Source organism: Aspergillus wentii (assembly GCF_001890725.1).
Source record: "Aspergillus wentii DTO 134E9 unplaced genomic scaffold ASPWEscaffold_2, whole genome shotgun sequence".
NCBI lineage: Eukaryota > Fungi > Ascomycota > Eurotiomycetes > Eurotiales > Aspergillaceae > Aspergillus > Aspergillus wentii.
This window is the reverse complement of record NW_024467833.1, coordinates 727,541-744,712: the sequence shown is the minus strand read 5'-3', so window position 1 is coordinate 744,712 and position 17,172 is coordinate 727,541. Positions and strand designations below refer to the sequence as shown.

At 47.7% G+C, this 17,172-nt stretch overlaps 7 protein-coding genes across 7 annotated transcripts; 4 read left to right on the top strand and 3 right to left on the bottom strand.

Moving 5' to 3' along the window:
* Positions 1-211: 211 nt before the first annotated feature.
* Positions 212-4,228, bottom strand: fmpD (ABC-type transporter fsqE; the record flags this gene model as incomplete). Its single annotated transcript, XM_040827693.1, has 6 exons — positions 212-464; positions 515-630; positions 685-2,634; positions 2,689-3,243; positions 3,298-3,872; positions 3,919-4,228. 6 exons carry the CDS (start codon positions 4,226-4,228, stop codon positions 212-214), a joined length of 3,759 nt encoding a protein of 1,252 aa, XP_040692011.1.
* A 184-nt stretch (positions 4,229-4,412) lies between these two features.
* ASPWEDRAFT_105673 (terpene cyclase/mutase family protein) lies at positions 4,413-8,314 on the bottom strand (the record flags this gene model as incomplete). The annotated part of the gene is made up of 3 exons (XM_040827748.1): positions 4,413-5,687; positions 5,749-5,921; positions 6,508-8,314. The coding sequence occupies 3 exons, from the start codon at positions 8,312-8,314 to the stop codon at positions 4,413-4,415; spliced, it is 3,255 nt and encodes a 1,084-aa protein (XP_040692010.1).
* A 236-nt stretch (positions 8,315-8,550) lies between these two features.
* ASPWEDRAFT_168246 (cytochrome P450 monooxygenase afumB) lies at positions 8,551-10,046 on the top strand (the record flags this gene model as incomplete). The annotated part of the gene is made up of 3 exons (XM_040830276.1): positions 8,551-9,541; positions 9,587-9,850; positions 9,898-10,046. The coding sequence occupies 3 exons, from the start codon at positions 8,551-8,553 to the stop codon at positions 10,044-10,046; spliced, it is 1,404 nt and encodes a 467-aa protein (XP_040692009.1).
* Positions 10,047-10,239: 193 nt separating this feature from the next.
* Positions 10,240-10,800, top strand: ASPWEDRAFT_168245 (uncharacterized protein; the record flags this gene model as incomplete). The annotated part of the gene is made up of 3 exons (XM_040830275.1): positions 10,240-10,284; positions 10,340-10,431; positions 10,482-10,800. 3 exons carry the CDS (start codon positions 10,240-10,242, stop codon positions 10,798-10,800), a joined length of 456 nt encoding a protein of 151 aa, XP_040692008.1.
* Positions 10,801-10,866: 66 nt separating this feature from the next.
* Positions 10,867-13,520, bottom strand: ASPWEDRAFT_24273 (Clr5 domain-containing protein; the record flags this gene model as incomplete). The annotated part of the gene is made up of 4 exons (XM_040832592.1): positions 10,867-12,640; positions 12,704-12,958; positions 13,016-13,291; positions 13,363-13,520. The coding sequence occupies 4 exons, from the start codon at positions 13,518-13,520 to the stop codon at positions 10,867-10,869; spliced, it is 2,463 nt and encodes an 820-aa protein (XP_040692007.1).
* Positions 13,521-14,363: 843 nt separating this feature from the next.
* ASPWEDRAFT_35939 (uncharacterized protein) lies at positions 14,364-14,994 on the top strand. Its single transcript, XM_040834338.1, has 2 exons — positions 14,364-14,432; positions 14,509-14,994. Exons 1-2 carry the CDS (start codon positions 14,413-14,415, stop codon positions 14,954-14,956), a joined length of 468 nt encoding a protein of 155 aa, XP_040692006.1. The 5' UTR covers positions 14,364-14,412; the 3' UTR covers positions 14,957-14,994.
* Positions 14,995-15,375: 381 nt separating this feature from the next.
* Positions 15,376-16,570, top strand: ASPWEDRAFT_168242 (HNH endonuclease signature motif containing protein; the record flags this gene model as incomplete). The annotated part of the gene is made up of 4 exons (XM_040830274.1): positions 15,376-15,685; positions 15,732-15,970; positions 16,018-16,188; positions 16,247-16,570. The coding sequence occupies 4 exons, from the start codon at positions 15,376-15,378 to the stop codon at positions 16,568-16,570; spliced, it is 1,044 nt and encodes a 347-aa protein (XP_040692005.1).
* Between the last annotated feature and the right edge of the window lie 602 nt (positions 16,571-17,172).

Genomic DNA, 17,172 nt, shown 5'->3' with positions numbered 1-17,172 from the left:
TAGACATGCTCTCGCGTATCTGCAAAATAAATCCGAATATGTCCCGTGATGGGCAGAACGCGGGTTCTTGAGTAAAGACTATTGGCTATGATTTATTGTTAGATGATTTGGGAGTTGATGGATGGATGTCTATGTACACCACATGATAGGATTAGGGCAAGGGCTTAGGGCATCGCACATGCCACGATGCCTGTCCGATACTCGTACAAGTTCAACCTTCCTCATTCAATTGCTGCAGCTTGGCCATCTGCCAGTACTTTCCCCCGGCCTGCATCAACTCATCATGGGTCCCCCTCTCGATTATTTGTCCACGGTCAAAGACTAAAATCTCATCAGCATCAGCAATTGTCTTGAGTCGATGGGCGACGGCGATGGTGGTTCGGCCTTTCATTGCGTCCCGGAGTGCCTCTTGGACTATTTTCTCCGAGGCTGTGTCCAGTGCAGAGGTTGCTTCATCGAGCAGACTGAGAAGTTAGAAACATATGGCCAGAAAACAAGAGTTGTCGGGTCTTACAGAATCCATGGTCTCCATAAAAGAGCCTTTGCGATCGCCATACGCTGACGTTGACCACCAGAAAGTGTCGATCCATTTCCTATGGTAGGGGTGTATAGGCCTTGAGGGAGGGATAGCTAAATACAGGCCACGGTCAGAAGGCCCAAGACATGTGACAAAGGGATACTAACCACAAAATCAACAAGCCCAACACTTTTCAATGCGATCAAGATGTCATCATCCGAAACAACCCGTTCATCACTCTGCAAACACTCGCGCAGATCTTGACCAACCAGGCAGGGGTTCTGATCGACTAGAGCCAGGTATCCTCGATAGCTATCGAGATCATATTGTTCAATGGACAGATCTTCCAGCGTTATCCTGCCCGATGCAGGAGCATAGAAACGCTCTATCAGATTTATTACCGAGCTTTTGCCGCTGCCAGTGGCCCCGACGAGGGCAATGAATGACCCCGCTGTGGCGTTGAGGCTGACATCGTTTAATGTGAGTCGGGATGGATGAGATGGATATTGGAAGTTCACGTGTCGTAGTTCAAGGTCCTCAGCTGTACTTGACACGGAGACGGAGTGATCATGGCTGTATATTTTGCCTGGGAATTTAGAATCGCCGGTTTTCATCAAATTCTCCAATCTCACAGCAGCAGCATGAGCGCCCGCAATGTCTGGGGCGTGTGCGAAAAGCGCAGCCGCAGATTGCGACCCCCAGATGGTAGCCGCAAAACAAATGAAGAATTGCTGGATGTTGTACTCACCCGTTGCGATGAGGTGAGTACCGCCATACCAGAATACAAAAGCAATACTCAATATCCGGAACAATGTGGTGCACGCATACATAGTGGCAGACATGACCCAGTACCCCCCTTGGCTATCCCGGCCGCTTTCCCTTTGAAAGGATTCGCTGATAATGTTCTGCAAGCCGAGGACGGTGACAGTTTTGATGGCGGAAAAGGCTTCATGCGCAACGGCCACGGCATTCGTGTCGCGCTTAACGTACTTGTGTATTTGCGCCACGATATAGTACTGCAGAAAGCCGGAAACAGCTACAAATGGGACGGCAGCTGTTGCAGCCAGACCAAGTTTCCAACCAAAGATACATCCAACAGTGATCCCCGTTGCGAGCATCACGAGACTCTCAGCCATAAGCCCGAGTGAAGTTCCCGAGACACCCGTGATTTTCGGAGTCCCTGATGATAGGAAGCTCACCAAGGACCCAGTTGAGTGATCTTTGTCCTCGAAAAATCCAAGATTCTTCATAAGCAACGTCCTGAACAGATGTGAGCGAGCTCGGAGGTTCAACTGGGATGCGGATACGGCAAAGCAATATCCTCGTACACAATAAACCACAAACACAACGATACCATGGATAAGATACATCCGAGCCCAGAAAAGAACATTGTTGTCACCGGTACTTAGACTGGGGCGAATGATGGATATGATTCCGTTGCCAAAGAAGATTGCTTGGATTGGATATGTCACCCCAACCAAGATACTGAAAACGACACCTGCGGTAGTATAAGGAAGCTCTGGATTATTCAAGTGCCAAACATATTTGATACTGGATTTGCGTTGCGGATAATCCTCTGGCATGCTCCTCACCTCGTCGTTGGTTGAAATATTCTGTGAAAATTCTCGAGGATGTATTGCTGGACTCGGCGACTGGCTGATGATACCATCCTCTGATTGATCATTTGATTGGAGTGCTTGCTGTTTTACTAGCTCTTGATACATTGTGGACGTTGCCATTAGCTCAGCGTGGGATCCTTGATCCTGAATCTGACCGTCCTTGATGACAACGATTGTATCGGCATTCTGAATTGTTGACAGCCTATGGGCGATTATGATGGTGGTTCTTCCAGCAACAGCCTCGGTGAGAGCCTCCTGGACTTCTTTCTCACATTGACTATCCAGTGCAGCAGTTGCTTCGTCCAGTAATAAAATAGAGGGCTGAGATACAATTGCACGGGCAATCGCAAGTCTTTGTCTCTGCCCACCGGAAAGGCTTGACCCGTTTGCCGTGATAACGGTATCGTAACCTTGGGGAAGGTCCATAATAAAGGCATGGATCTGGGCTGTCTCGGCGGCTTGGATGACTAGTCTTCGAATGGTAGGTGCGTCTAGGTTCTGACATGAGTAAGTACTTCGAAGCTCAGAAAAAAAATTATACTGCTGATATACCTTCGTGGCAGCTGTGGAAAGGCCAAAAGCAATATTCGTATGAATTGACGCCTGGAACAAAGTAACATCCTGGCTGACATAGCCAATCTGGGACCTTAGCCATGAGATGTTCAACTCGTCAATTGGCTCGCCATCTAGCGTGATACGACCGCTGAGTGGGAGGTACAATCGTTCCAAAAGACCAAAAACGGTCGACTTCCCAGACCCTGATGGTCCCACCAGGGCTACGGTGTGTCCTGGAGGTACATGCAAACTGACGCCATCTAGGACGGTCTGTTCAGGCCGCGCAGGATAGGCAAAGATTACTTCGTCGAACTGAATATCACCATGGACTCGATCGTATTTTCTGCCCGTGCCAGCCAGAGGATTGATAGGCGATGTACGCTCAATCACTGAAAAGACTCGACTAGCTGCACCATTGGCCTGGGTGATATCGACAACACAAGGCAACGCCTGGCAGAGCATTCCTCCCGCCACAGCTGTTGCATACAGGATTGTCAATATCTCTGAAATATTACAGAGCCCTTCGCGGTATAGGCGATCCCCTTGCCATAGCTACGAATTATTCAGCAAAAAAAAAAAAAACAAAATGTTAGACAGTATACATACGCCCAACCCGTTAGTCCAATGCAGAATCGTAAAGGAGCCTGCGACAATAACTCCGAAAATCAATCGTTCTTGAAAGTCCAAGGCAGCCGGGTGCCGCAAGCTATCATGGTACTTTTTCGCATACCTTTTCTGGCTCCGATAGGCGATGACATTCCTCATGGCGCCAAGGACTTCTTGTGCCAAGTTGTCTGCTTGAACATATTGAGCAAGGCCCATTCGCTGCGTCACACTTAGCCAATACCCCATCAGCCCAACAAGGAGGATCAAAGCGATCGGCTGAGATATCATGATAGCTGCAAAGCGACGGTTCTGCATGAATGCGCATGTGATGGCGACTACAAATCCAGATATTCCCGACAGCAGATCTCCGACCTTGTGCGAGATGCCTTCCTGGATTAATTTCATGTCTTGATCCATATAGGAAGTGAGTTCGCCTGTGCCGACAATATCGAAATAGGCCATATTCTGCTGCAGGACCGCAGAGAGATATTTCTGTTGGAGCTGGCTTGCGATCTGTTCTCCAACGACATTGAAGCCCCAAGTGCTAACCATGGTCGTGACAAAAGAACCGATTGCTGAAATTATCAGAAATAATACTGATGTAATGGGAAGTCTACTAACCGATATACACTAGCCTAAGTGTAAGATGCTGAGTCTGGTCCTGAATATTATGCGATTGATCGTGCCCGTTGATAAATCCATCTGCCAGAGTCCCGAAAGCAACCGTCACCAGAGGCATTGCTGCACCGGCGGCTATCGCACAGCATGCCGATACGAACAGCGTGCAAATCTGCGACGCATTTGCATACCGGTAAAGCGAGAAGAAATTGGCGGTGCTTGATTCGGTATGGATTTGAGATTCGATAACTTCTGCCGCACATGGGCTCACAGCTGGCTGGATATCACGGAGAAGGAATTCTTGACTAGACATAACAGCTTTGTCGAGAGTCCCTTTTGATTGTTTGTCCTTGATTCTTGGAACACATTTCAAGAATGTACATGCCAGTGTCACGTGGATCGAAACGTACTCTGCAGGGGAAATCGCACTATTTGCAATATGCAGAACACTGATATGATCTATCTGATAATATCTATATTTAAACTTTACATGTCACTCACATCTCGGTCCCATACAACGCCATCAACTGTCTATGGATGGCCGGCCAGGCCCCAGCTCGAGTCTTGAACAACATCCAATAATCGCCAGCGGCATCCTTGCCAATAATCCTCACCACATTCCTGGTCGGATACCCTTTACAATGCTCAATGTCATTGATAAAGGATGGCCTTCCTAGAGCGTGTGGCCTCTCACTCAGAGGCACACCAGTGGCTACCACCGCCGCTGAAAAGTCTGTCTCAAAGTACCTGGCTTTGTGCTGATTTGTACACGCCATGAAGAGCAGGTTCGGGTCCCCGACGACGGGAGCTACCCTCATAAAAGAATTTCGCTGGATGGCGGCCATGGCCTGAACTTGGTCTTTGGTTCGGTGTTCCATGAGGGCCTTCCGGTTCGTGGACGCCACATATCCCAGGCTTTCGTCTTGGAGAATCTGGTTTGCGACAAGAAGCGTGTAGGAATAAAAAAAAGAATTTCCGATGAGTCCCGCTCCGTTGAAAGGGAACCGGTCGTCGAAAATATTCCAAGTGTTGAAGACGTTCATCAGCATGATGGTTCGATCTGGGGCGGGCTGCAGTGCGGTAATCATCGTTTTCACCCACCACGCCGTGACAACATCACCCTCGCTCACAAAGGGAGGCTCCCCAGTGTCATTCGAGGCAACAGCAGCTAGTTCCTTTCGTGTCATCTCTTTCATTCTTTCCACACTTCGCCCTGGCACACGAATGGGATGTTCATCTTCTTCTCGAAACCAGAGCAATTCAAACAAGTACCTTATCCCGAAAACTATCAGACCAAGTCCGGTCACAAGTCGGCTATAATTACTATAATTCTCTGCCTTGGCTTCCCTACCGACTGTGCACAGCGGATCACGATCGAACGGATAAAATGGCGGTATCTCCTCTTCACACCCCCGGAGGACAGCAATCCAAGCTCTGAAAAATATCGTTCGTGAAATCGCATCAGAAAGCGTATGCAAATAACTCGTCGTAAGAAGAGTAGCATCCTGAAAAACAGAAACGTGGATATGAAGCTGTGGACGGTCCGTATAGATCCAATCCGCCAATTCCTTGGGACTATCTGGGTGCCGGACGATGGGCGCGAAAAACGCAGAAGGTGGCGATAAGAATGACTGGTCTTGTCCTGCTTTGGGGAGGCGCGAGCCGATCGGGTGTTCGGTGATGCTCATGTCATACTTTGTGGTCGTGAAGTTGAAGGCAGGGCGGGTGCTGTCGTATTGTGCTGGGATGTGGTATTCGAGGTGGTTACTATCCTGAAATTTTGTCAGTCACTAACTCCAACTATCAGGATGCCCTAGAGAGGAATATGAGTACATTCAATCGCAACCTCGCCCCCATTTGTCCCCAATCACCAATCTCCATCAACCGAGCCAATGCGGCCTCGAGTTTCGACGGGTCCAGAACATCATCAAATCGGAAGGTAAAATCATGGCACATATTGCGGAGATAATCGAGATCATCCCAGTATCTTAATGGGATGATCCTGTCTGTGGGAACCGTTGCTGGACGTTTCCGCCCGAGTATTGAGAGAAAGCTCATTTCCAGTCTTCTCAAATATGCGAATAAAAAAAGGAAAACAAAGTCAATATTGATATTCGAACCAGAGCTACAACATAACAATAACAGAAATCAGCTTGATATGTATAGCTTTTCTTGTTGCAATCGATGTATCACATGCTTCGATCTATCATAAATCAATTGCATGTCTCTTACGATTTTCTGAGGGCTGGATCTCTGATTGATCATCCCCAACCTCCAGCAAGCAGTCACCGCCAGATGATGCATCTTCGTCTATAACTGTCCGTGCAATTATTTACGTGACGGGCCACTTTTTAATATCCCGTGCATTCAGTTCATTGCATCTCATCGCCTGATTCTTCAGCTATCTTCTGCTTTGTCTCTCCTTGCATCCTCCGAGATATCGTCCAAGAGCCATCATGGGAAAATAATGACGATAGAAATCATAGCCTAGATAGAAGTGATTCGGGAATCCCGTTCCGGTGTACACCTTTTCAGGCCATGAATTTCCTATGTCTTTTTCTGGCTTTGATGAGGAAACCAAATAGCGAATACCGCGTTCAATCGCCACATCAGTGAGGGGAAGATGGGCCAACAATCCCATCACCGCCCACGCAGTCTGTGACGCTGTTGGTGCTGATCCTTGTATGTCGGGATCTCGGTATGACAGCAAGGGCTCGCCCCATCCACCCTCGGCATTCTGGGTTTCCTTGAGCCACTGCAGAGCTGGTTGTACCAGCCTGCACACCTTTCTGTCCTCAGCAAAATAGGCCAGACCGCACAACGCATGACTAGTGCCATAGATGTAGTTACATCCCCAACGGCCAAACCAGGCCCCGTTGGCCTCTTGTACGACAGTAAGGTATTCGATGCCACGGGCGCACGCAGCACGAAGGGCGGGAAAGATCGGATGAGGTGAAGTGATCTTCTGAGAATCACCGCTATTGCTTTTGCTCAACATCAACCCAAAGGCCTCCAGGATGCGCCCGGTGATATCAGGACAGGAAGTATCACACAAACTATCCATGTCGCTAAAGGGGATTTTATTGAGAAACAGCTTGTCATTCTCCACATCGAACGCAGCCCATCCCCCGTTCGGGTTCTGCATGCCAATAATCCATGTCGCTGCTGCGATTACTGAATCTGACAAGATACAGCGTCCGTCATGCTTCACCTGCGCGAGGATGATTGCCGCTGTATCATCCACATCGGGGTACCAACTGTTCGCGTACTCGAAGCTAAAGCCCCCAGGTATGAGCTGCGGTCTGTAAACGCGCCAGTCGCCGCGAGGCTCTAATAACTGGCGATGTCTGATCCATGCAATTGCCTTGTCGAGCTGCTGATGATTGTCATCCGGTGATGCATCGCACAGGGCAATCGACATCAACGCCGTGTCCCACACGGGTGAAACACACGCCTGAATTCTCTTTCCGTGATCGTCCTCCCAGGCAAAGCCTTCCAGGGCCTGTATGCCCAAACGCACGGGGTCGTCATGTAACTGGTATCCCTCCAGGATGAATGCATACACACTACCATGCATGGGGGGAAATATACCCGCCCAATCGCCTGTTGGCTCCTGGCGATCCAGAATCCACTGCATGCATTTCTTTCTGGCGTAGGAGCGGAGGAAAGGGGTAGAACGGAGGCCGTTGAGTGCATACAGCAGTTTGTCAACGATGCTGAATGCGAGGCCAGTCATGTCGCCTTTTGCCAGCAGCTGACTGAGGGAAGGGCCATAGGCGACATTCTTGCTGGCGGAATCCAGCCATAACTCATCCAGATAGTCATTCTGAGCAGATTGACCATTCGGAAGCGCATACACAGGCTGATGGTGGCAGATGATCAGCAAAGGCGCAATAGTTCCTCTTGCCCACGAGGCAAACTTGTAGATGTTTATCGGACAAATCGACGGCAGCAAAATCAGCTCCACCGGCAACTGAGGCACAGCATCCCACGGAAACAAACCAAATGTCGCAAGGAAGATACGCGTGAAGACACGAACATGCGCGACACCACCTGCACCCAGCACAAATGCTCTCGCCCTTTTCATCGCTGGGATATCGGTATTAAACCCCAGGATCTTCAAGGCCAGATACGCTTCCGTCGTGATGGATACATCACCTGGATACTCGGGTGCAAGACTCCAAGAGCCATCGTCGTTCTGTTCAGAGAGGATATGATGACAATAAGCTGGTCCGTCCGATAGATCGAGGTTTAGAGCGTATCGCAGAAAGATATATTCGGCGGTGATGGAGACGTTGGATTTAAGTTCTCCGCACCAGTGGCCGTCTGGGTGAGCGGATTGAAAGGCATGCTGTGTGGATAGCTGAAGGATATGTTCAACTTGAGAGATGAGGTTCATTGTTAGGGCCATTGCAGTGAATTGTTGCTGAGTGTGTTCGATGTTAAATTTTCAAGATTGTTGGATTGGTGGATTGTTGAATGAGAAGATATATCTAAAGGCACATACAGGCGGAGACAGTAACCCTTGCATATTGTGATGCATTTGATCGAATGTGACGGAACACAAAATCAAGTGATATATCCAGCGTAACTGCGATATATTCCATTTCACAACAGACTAACCTCCAGACAAACATGGATTCCTCTCTCGGTCTCTTCCTCGCCATTCTTGGAATCATCATCATCTTTCGACAAAATCTACGCCATCATCAACAAATCCAACACCTCGAATGTCTTCACAGCTGCAAAGCACCTCCCACCGAAATCCGCTTCAAATACGACTTCTTTGGAATTCTCAAAGCCCTCGAGCTGGCCTTTCATTTCCACCGCCGCACCTCCCTCATATACACAAACGCCCTCTTCAAACAATACGGCGAAACCTATCTTTCGAATATCCTCACCTACCGCCTCGTCTTCACCCACAATGCAGAAAACATAAAACATATCCTTTCAACCGCCTTTCCCGACTTCGACAGTTCCCCATTACGAAGGCCTTTGTTTGAGGATATCACGCCGCATGGCATTTTCACTCTCGACGGGGCAGGGTGGAAGAAAAGTCGCGAGAGACTCCGCAGTCGAATGGTTAATTTGCGGCAGATAATCGACCTGGACCAGTGTGAAGAGCATTTTCAAGATTTTCTGCAGTATATCCCTCCTAATGGGGGGATGTTTGATGTTCAAGCGTGTGCTTTTGGATTATCGTTGGATATGCAGACATTATTTTCCCTGGGAGAGTCGGTTAACGCGCTGAGCTTTACACAATCCGATGAGAAGAAGCAATTCTTTGATGATTTGTTATTTGTCAAAGAGAGAATCGTGCAGGATGGCTTTAGGGGGCCGCTTCGATATCTGTCGCCTAAAAGACGATTTTTGCAGTGTTGTGCGAGAGCACGAGAATTTGTCATGGCGCGTACAGGAGATGAAGAGGATGCCAACCAAGCATTGAGTATTCTGCTTGCAAACGACAGTATGAGCACCACTCTTTCTGGTCTTTTCTTTTGTCTTGCCCAAGATGAGCGTGTTGTGCACAAATTGCGAGCAAGTATCATCGATACTGTTGGATTGACGCCTCCAACATGGGGACAGTTGGGATCTTTACATTACGTCCGCTGGGTACTTCAAGAAGGTAAGAATCCCTTCGTTAAATAGAGCAACACTGACTTCTGTCTAGTAATGAGACTCTATCCCGCGGTCGTCCTCAACGCAAGAGTCGCCAACAAAAACACCACATTACCAACAGGCGGGGGCGACGGTACATTCCCAATCCTCGTGCAAAAGGGAGATATCATTCTCTTCTCCACCTGGGCTCGACACCGTCTGGGGCATGATTTTGGAGAAAATCCAGATTTGTTCTACCCAGAACGATGGGAGAAGTTCAGTGCAGATACGCCTGGTTATATACCGTTTAATAAGGGACCGAGGAGTTGTCCTGGTCGTATGTTTCCCATATTCAATTTACTGCAATGTTGGCTAATAGTATAGAACATTATGCAATGATCGTGTTGACGTACATTGTGGCTCGGATATTCCAGACTTTCTCCAAAGTATCGAATTTTAATACAAAAGAATGGACCGAAAGGATCAGCATGACATTCGAGAATCAAAATGGGGTTTTGATTGGGTTGAGCTGATTATAAATTACCGTCGATTTAATATTATTTTCCATCCAGTAACATTGAATTTCATATGCCTTATAGCAGATAATAATTATGACTGGCTGCTTCATGCATGCCCAATTTAGGCATCATTACTAACAACGCCCATATAAACACCCTGTTATTCTCCTAGTGCCACATCAAACTCTAACACAACATCATCTCCAAAATGGGTATTCTATATTATGACCGGCTGTTCATCAAAGACTTTGATGTAAGTTCATCTTAATTAATATTTATACTGGCAGTCAATCTAACAAACAGAACAGATCATCCACACCAATGACGCCTTCCAACCCCTCGGGACCGTCGAAGAAATTAACATGAATTACGCCGATATCAACCGCGGTTTTGGGGGTTCGTAAGTATAATTTTCCCCATATATAAGCCTGTATCTATCTAACAATACAGATTTGTCTGGCTTCGCCCAAACTACACAAACAGCCCCTCCCACGCAGCAACCTACTTCCGGCTGATAACCGACCACAACTCCAGTGAAGAGTATACAGATCTCGCGCACGGGGCTGGGCACATGTATCGCTATTTTATTCCCATCCCTAACGCCCATGTCAAGCAGAAGATTATTCAGGTTGCATTATTGCGGAAACAAGGCTCGGCGGTTGGGATTGATGATGTAAAGGGCCGTGGATTTGATGACTTTTCGCCGGATATTAATCGAGGAAGGGGTGGAGATTATTTACATTTGGTTTGGAGGTATGTTGAGGTTTAATATATACTTGTCTAGCAGGAATGATTTAACTGTTTTATTTATATTCATCTCTCTGGTTTTCCTATACTAGTAACCGGTCTCTGGAAATGGGATAAACGTTGTCCTGGACCAAATATCCATTTTGGATATATAATGAGTGCAGGTATCTTCAGCCTTTACTATCGGAAAGTTATTAAACGTTCCGCATGAGCAGATTGGCTTCAAGATATTCTTTTGAAACGTTCCGATTGAGAGCTGGGGGTTATCCCCCTCCCTCAAATCTTGAACAAGATTGTGTAGATCAATATTCTCCGAGATCCAAGGATCAGTTTCCTGGATACGTCGGTATGTCACAAGCTCTGCCTGCACAGCAGCAAAGAGATTATTGACTTGACACTGTCCATTGAACGCAATTTGACGTCCGTGGGCGTTGCAGGAATTTTCATATTCGTCTGGTGATTCCATATCCTCATCATCAACACGTGCTTTTGCTAGCCGAGCACTGGTAGCCTTCCAAAGCGTTAGTCGAAAAAGCTCCCATCCCGTACGAGTTTCGGGGGACCAGGATGTGATATATTTTCTAGGCACTCGGTCTGCGAGTTCGGCTGGGGTGAGCATCTGGTGTCCACAGCCCGCACTGTCTGATGGTTCCCCGAAGAGCAATTCAGGTGACAGGTCCGACTTTGCGATTGGATCTAGTTCGCAGTGTAATGCTGTAAGGAGACATGCAAGTATGCCAAATAGGTCCTCATCCTCACAGCCAAAAGTGGCTAGGTTGAATGCAGTGACAACTATAGCATGTAGGGGAGTCAGGTGTAGCTTCAAGCCACATTCGGAGCAATATTTCAGATATATCCCGCTCGGTAAATTCATTTCGCTGAAGTAAATCTGGGAAAGGTATAACATAGCCATACAATGACATATTGCTTGACTAGAGGTGTGACAAAACTTATGTTTCCAGGTCATAGGGATATCTCTCTCTCGTTGCGACAGAGAACGAAATGATGGCGAGTCCGCATCCCAACGACCGCAGATGTCAACCTCTTGACCTCTAAAATGGTTGTGACCCACGAAGCGCTCATCCACTATTCCAGGTGCCGTAGAGGTGTGCGACTTCAATATGGCGATCATAAGGCTGTCCAGCAAGGTGTGATCCATAACATTAATATACAACCGGCGGCGATCTCGTACAGTTCTCAGACCAAACGAATCGGTAACAAGGTAAGCAAAAATATTGCAGCATGATCTTGCACCATCCAAGAAGTTGATCGCCATGTGCAGAGGATTAAGGTCACCCAGATCCATTTTGTGGTCTCGAATTTGGTCGCAGATTTTCTCCGTTAATTCAAAATTACGCCCCAAGATCGCAAACCCCAAACTTTCCCGTAGAAGAACGTCGGGTGTTTGAGCAGCGGCTCTCGCAATTTGTGGGGCAGCCACAGGAAGTGTATCGGGATTAATTTGGCTGAAGTCATTCGATTCCAGGCCCGAAATGAGTCGCTCCTGAAATGGAGGCTCTTGCCAACTAGCTGGCCATGGGCTCCAGTTGTTTGAATTCTCGTCGAGGATAGAGTGGGGAGCAGTATCTTGCTCGGGGATCTCCTCGTACTTGATACTGCAGCTGTAATGAATGCTCCAACGACAGAGTTGAGATGGCTCGACGACTGGGGCTTCTGAAATCCGGCGAGAAGGACCAGGACTGTCCGAAATGGATAAATCGTGTTGGTTACTATCAGGGCTTTGATGCAATGAATTCTCAAACCCGAGGAGATCAGCATTCCAGTAACGAGGCCCAGTGCCCCAATGCTTGGCCGTTTTGAATGCATAGAACCAGAACTCGTGCAACCAAGAAGATATTATCCTGACAAGAAATTATCAGTCTTGGTTTATAGACCGGCTTTGGAGGAATTAATTCGGTACATACACGGCCTCTTTCTTGTTCATTGATTTGAGAAGATCATCAAATCTTCCATCCACAAACATCCTCGTTCGCTCGAGAGATCTTTTTATTGTGAGGGCTTTGGAAAATGGGGATGGGGCATCCATGGGGGAAGGTGCGTTGTTGGATTCGGGAGTTGCTACCACGACATCACCCGGGGTTGATATGGCTTGACCAAAAGGGGAGGTAGGATCGTTCACAAGACTCATAGCGCCGTACGGTCTGTTCCACGCGAGGAATCTAATAGTAGTAGGTTAGTGACATAGCAACAGCCATTATAGAAAAAGGGACACCTACATGCCAGGACCTGCCTGTAGTCCAAACCCAGGCAACATTCGTTGCATATCCGTCTGCCCGTTCGCCGATGGGGTCAACGCCATGTCAATCTTGCTCTCTCGTTTGACCTCACGAAGAAGCCTCTTGTTATCGACTGGTTTATCACCGAGAGAAAATGCAGTTCGTTTCCCATCACCGGCCCTCTCCTCTCCTTTGTCCATCATCTTGCGCTTCAGCGACTTGTTCAGATTCTTTTTTATTTTCCATTTCCGAAATTGATATTTGTACTGATCTTCCCTAAGAAGATAAGAGATATCAGTCATTTCTGCTGTCTTATTTTGTCCTCTTGAGTATCAACGGCTGCTTACCGGGCAACGAACCCGTGATCGGCATTCATCGTACTAGCCACTTCACTGGCTGACATGTCTTGCTCGACATACAGTTGTGTTATGATGGGTCTAAGAAACTCCCATCTTTGCTGGTACGGGACATCCCCGTAAAGGATGTTGCCTGGGGGATGCGCCATGGTGGGAGCACGAGGCTGCGGCCGTGTCTACGGGTCACTGCAGGGGAGCTCGAGCAAGCCAGATCAAACAGAAAAAGGGACAAAATGGGCAAGGTATCCAATGCAGATGAGATAGAAAGGGGATAGTCTCAGAGCGCAGTAATGGGGCTTGGATGTGAGAGGATGTTTTCTCTCTTAAATGTCCTCGAAGAAACCCTCAGCCTCATGTCCAGCCTGATTGCAAGTGTACATGATTGGAGGAAACAGCACAGACCAATCAAATAGACTGGAACATGCAAGCCAAGGCTAGCAAAAGTGAACAGCCCAATCAGGATGCTTCTTTATGCAGGGCAAAATCCCTCCGAACCAGGGCAAAATCCCTCCGAATCAGGTGGCCGTGGCTGCAGCTGCACGCCAAGGACAGCAAAAGTTGAACAGCAAATCAGCATCTTTTCTTGCTTTAGAAATGACGCGCTGTCCGTTTAGGATCTGGCTTAGTCTTCATCAGGTCGCACTAGATGCAGTCGCTGTAGATCCAATTCTGGATTATCTTCATATTCGAGACTAGTATCTCCACGAGAAGACTTGTCATTGACCCAGCTCAAGGTCAGCCAAGCCGTGCAAAAGTGAAATAGCCAATGCTATCATTTATATTTTTCTTAATACAAAAAAGACTTTCTATTCCCAGTCAGAAACTACTGCCAGCATATCATGTCAAAGGCAATTGAATATGACACGCAACATCTCAGTCAAAAATCTCCCATCCAGTCTGCCAGGTGCCTTCAATTCAAGAAGGCAACCCATCTTTGAATGGATATAAAGAGGGCTGTTTTCTCTCCTTGTCCAGATATCACTCCAGGACACCAGAATAGCAGAGAACAAGCAGCACACAATCTTATAAATCTTTACCAAGATGCCATCATCTCACCAGGGGTTTGTCTATGCCCTTGCTTCAGAATCAGTCATTTTTATTCAATGCCAGCAGCTAACCAAAAGTCTACTTGGTTAGTGTCAACCTCCCCGGTGGTAAGAACAGTCAGCCTTTGTCATTCACCAATCCGCAACGAGTCACCTCCTCTCGAGCGTCAGACAACCAGTCCAATATACCTAGAGGCTCTGTCAGAGGCACCACCTATGTATCACTTCAATCGACAAAGCCAGATGTCCCTCAACAACCTATTCCACGAAAAACCATTCCTTGTCTCTACCATGACCCGATTCTTCGATTGGAGGCCTTGAACGGCCAACGGAGCCACAGCGTCATGGAACGCTACATGACACACAATCCAAGTGAGCAGTATGCACTGTTCCATGACAGAAATGGAAAACTGTCAACATACCGCCGATGCACCTGTATCATTTCAGTTGATGCCGATTTCAATCGTTCTGGGATTGGGGCGGATGAGTACAAAGACCTGGACAGAAACAACCTCAGCGGGTTCAACTTTGGGCTGTAAGGTCTCTCTCTTCTCCTGTATATTTGATTGAAACTCGAATATATAGCCAGACCTAGATAAGAATGTATTGTTCTGTATTAAATTATTCCACGCGTAGTGATAGTCCAATCGAGAGCATCCTTGCCACTGAAATTTTCTCCTTCGACATACCATACAGAAAATGTGGATTCTTCTGATTGTAATCGAGATGACTGTATTCACTATCTTACAGCCCCAGTACGAGTAACAGAAATATCTCCATTCTACGGAGTACTTGAGGTAGAACTACTGCCAAGATAGGGCAGGCCCTAATAGCCACCAGATGTAGACTAGCGTATTCGACCCACACGTCCACATGGGCCGAGATGTCACCAAGTCTCAATGGCCACTGTTGGTGGAGTCGATCTCAGACTAAGAGGACATACAGGAAAGGAATATAAATGTCGCTCAATCGACTGGAGCGCAATTGGGAGAGTGCAGATTCATCACGAACAGAATTTCCGGAGCTTACAGGGAAGGTTGAGTCCGCATCTACAGCCGTTCTGGTTGAAGCAGCACGACAGAGGATTGATGCATACGAGATCGCTGGGAGAGGAGATGATGAGAAGCTGATACCTTCGCTGCACGCCTTTATCGATTATCTTCCAGAAGGGGGCAGAGAGACGGTTGCGAGCGATGTGGTTAATTCCATGTCGGATCAAGCCTTATGGGCGGTATATAACGATCTGTTGACGGGGCTGGCTTTACCGAGTACGTATGCTATGTAATGAAAGTGCCATGATACTGACCAAGCAAGTGAAGTCACTTAGCAGGGAAAGTGCCGTCATCAGCGAGGAAATGGAAATGGACGATTTGGATTCTCACGACCCGGCTTTCCAGGAGATGTGTCTTCGTCGAGATGGAAAACGTTGTGTTGTGAGTAAGGTACTCGATACAAACCATTGGGTGCAACTTGGCTGGCCTGTCGGTGTGGATAATAAAACACTTGAAGCTACGCATATAATACCGTTGGCATATGCGTCATACAATTCCGAGGTATGCGTCCATAGTCATTTACCACCAGCCATTTGTTGACTAGTTAGGGCCCCGGACAACCTTGCGATAGCTCGTGGGATGTACTGTTTCGCTGCTTTCCGACCATACAAAATGCCGGAATGAATTCCGATCGAATTAATGAACCATTCAATGGGTTGACTCTGCAGGATAACATGCATGCCCGGTTTGGCAAGTTTATGTTCGCATTTCAGGCTACCGTTCGTTGCAGTCTACAATACTTGAATTCACTTCGCTAATGGAAGCTTGTGCTGATAGGACACCGAACATATGTATAAAATCAAAACATATGCCAACTTCCCACCAAACGAACTAAGATACCTGCCCGAGAGCCGACTAGTTAGATTCCAGCAAGCGGAAGATGCCAGTGATCTCGCCCTTCCCGACCCAGTCTTTTTTGATTGCCATTTCCGAATGGCTGAAATACTAAATGCTTCTGGTATGGGAGATATAATCGACCGCCATTTTCAAGACTGGGAATACTTGAAAGAAGTCGGTGGCAGAGGCTCACTAAGAGAGGATGGAAATACTAACGTCGAGTCTTTTCTGCGAGCGGGACTGTGGGCTTATGACAAGGGATGAAGTCGATGGCTCGAAACTATATCAACAGGCAAGTTGGATTTGGGCTTCGGGATGGCGTTCCTTCAGCGGGTGGCTGTCCGCCACCCGCCAACCCAACTTAACGGTATACGGGGTTGGATATCCCGTTTTGGTCAGCGGATATCTTTTCCTTGGGCTGGAGGTGGTGTAATTCAGTATCAAGCATACTGGCCCTGAACCCCGGATTCCTCATCCCGCATTCAAACAGGTGGGATGAACCAGGGATAACGCAGCGTAGTGAGCTTCACCGCTGGACAGCCTTTCGAAGTGCCCATGTTGACGTTGACAATAATCACGATGAGCTCTATTTATTGAGACAATATTCCGCAATACCACCGCGCTTTACCTTCCCCCACAGCTTCAGAAAATATCAAGGAGACATCATTTCGTAATCCTATGCCAGGTGACCATGGATTACTGGCTAAGATGGAACAAACGCTGATCCCCTCCGGGGTGACACGGCCGTCAGCAATTGCGTCATACAGCCTGACAACCTTGTGGGAGCAACATGGGGAGGAGATCCCTTTTCTGGAAACTGGGGACAGGAATAGTCGACTAGAATAGACACCAAACATACCGTAACA

Coding starts and splice junctions, on each gene's coding strand:
- ASPWEDRAFT_35939 (XM_040834338.1), top strand. CDS start 14,413: ATGCCATCATCTCACCAGGG. Junction 14,433..14,508: donor ATGCCATCATCTCACCAGGG/GTTTGTCTATGC, acceptor CTACTTGGTTAG/TGTCAACCTCCCCGGTGGTA.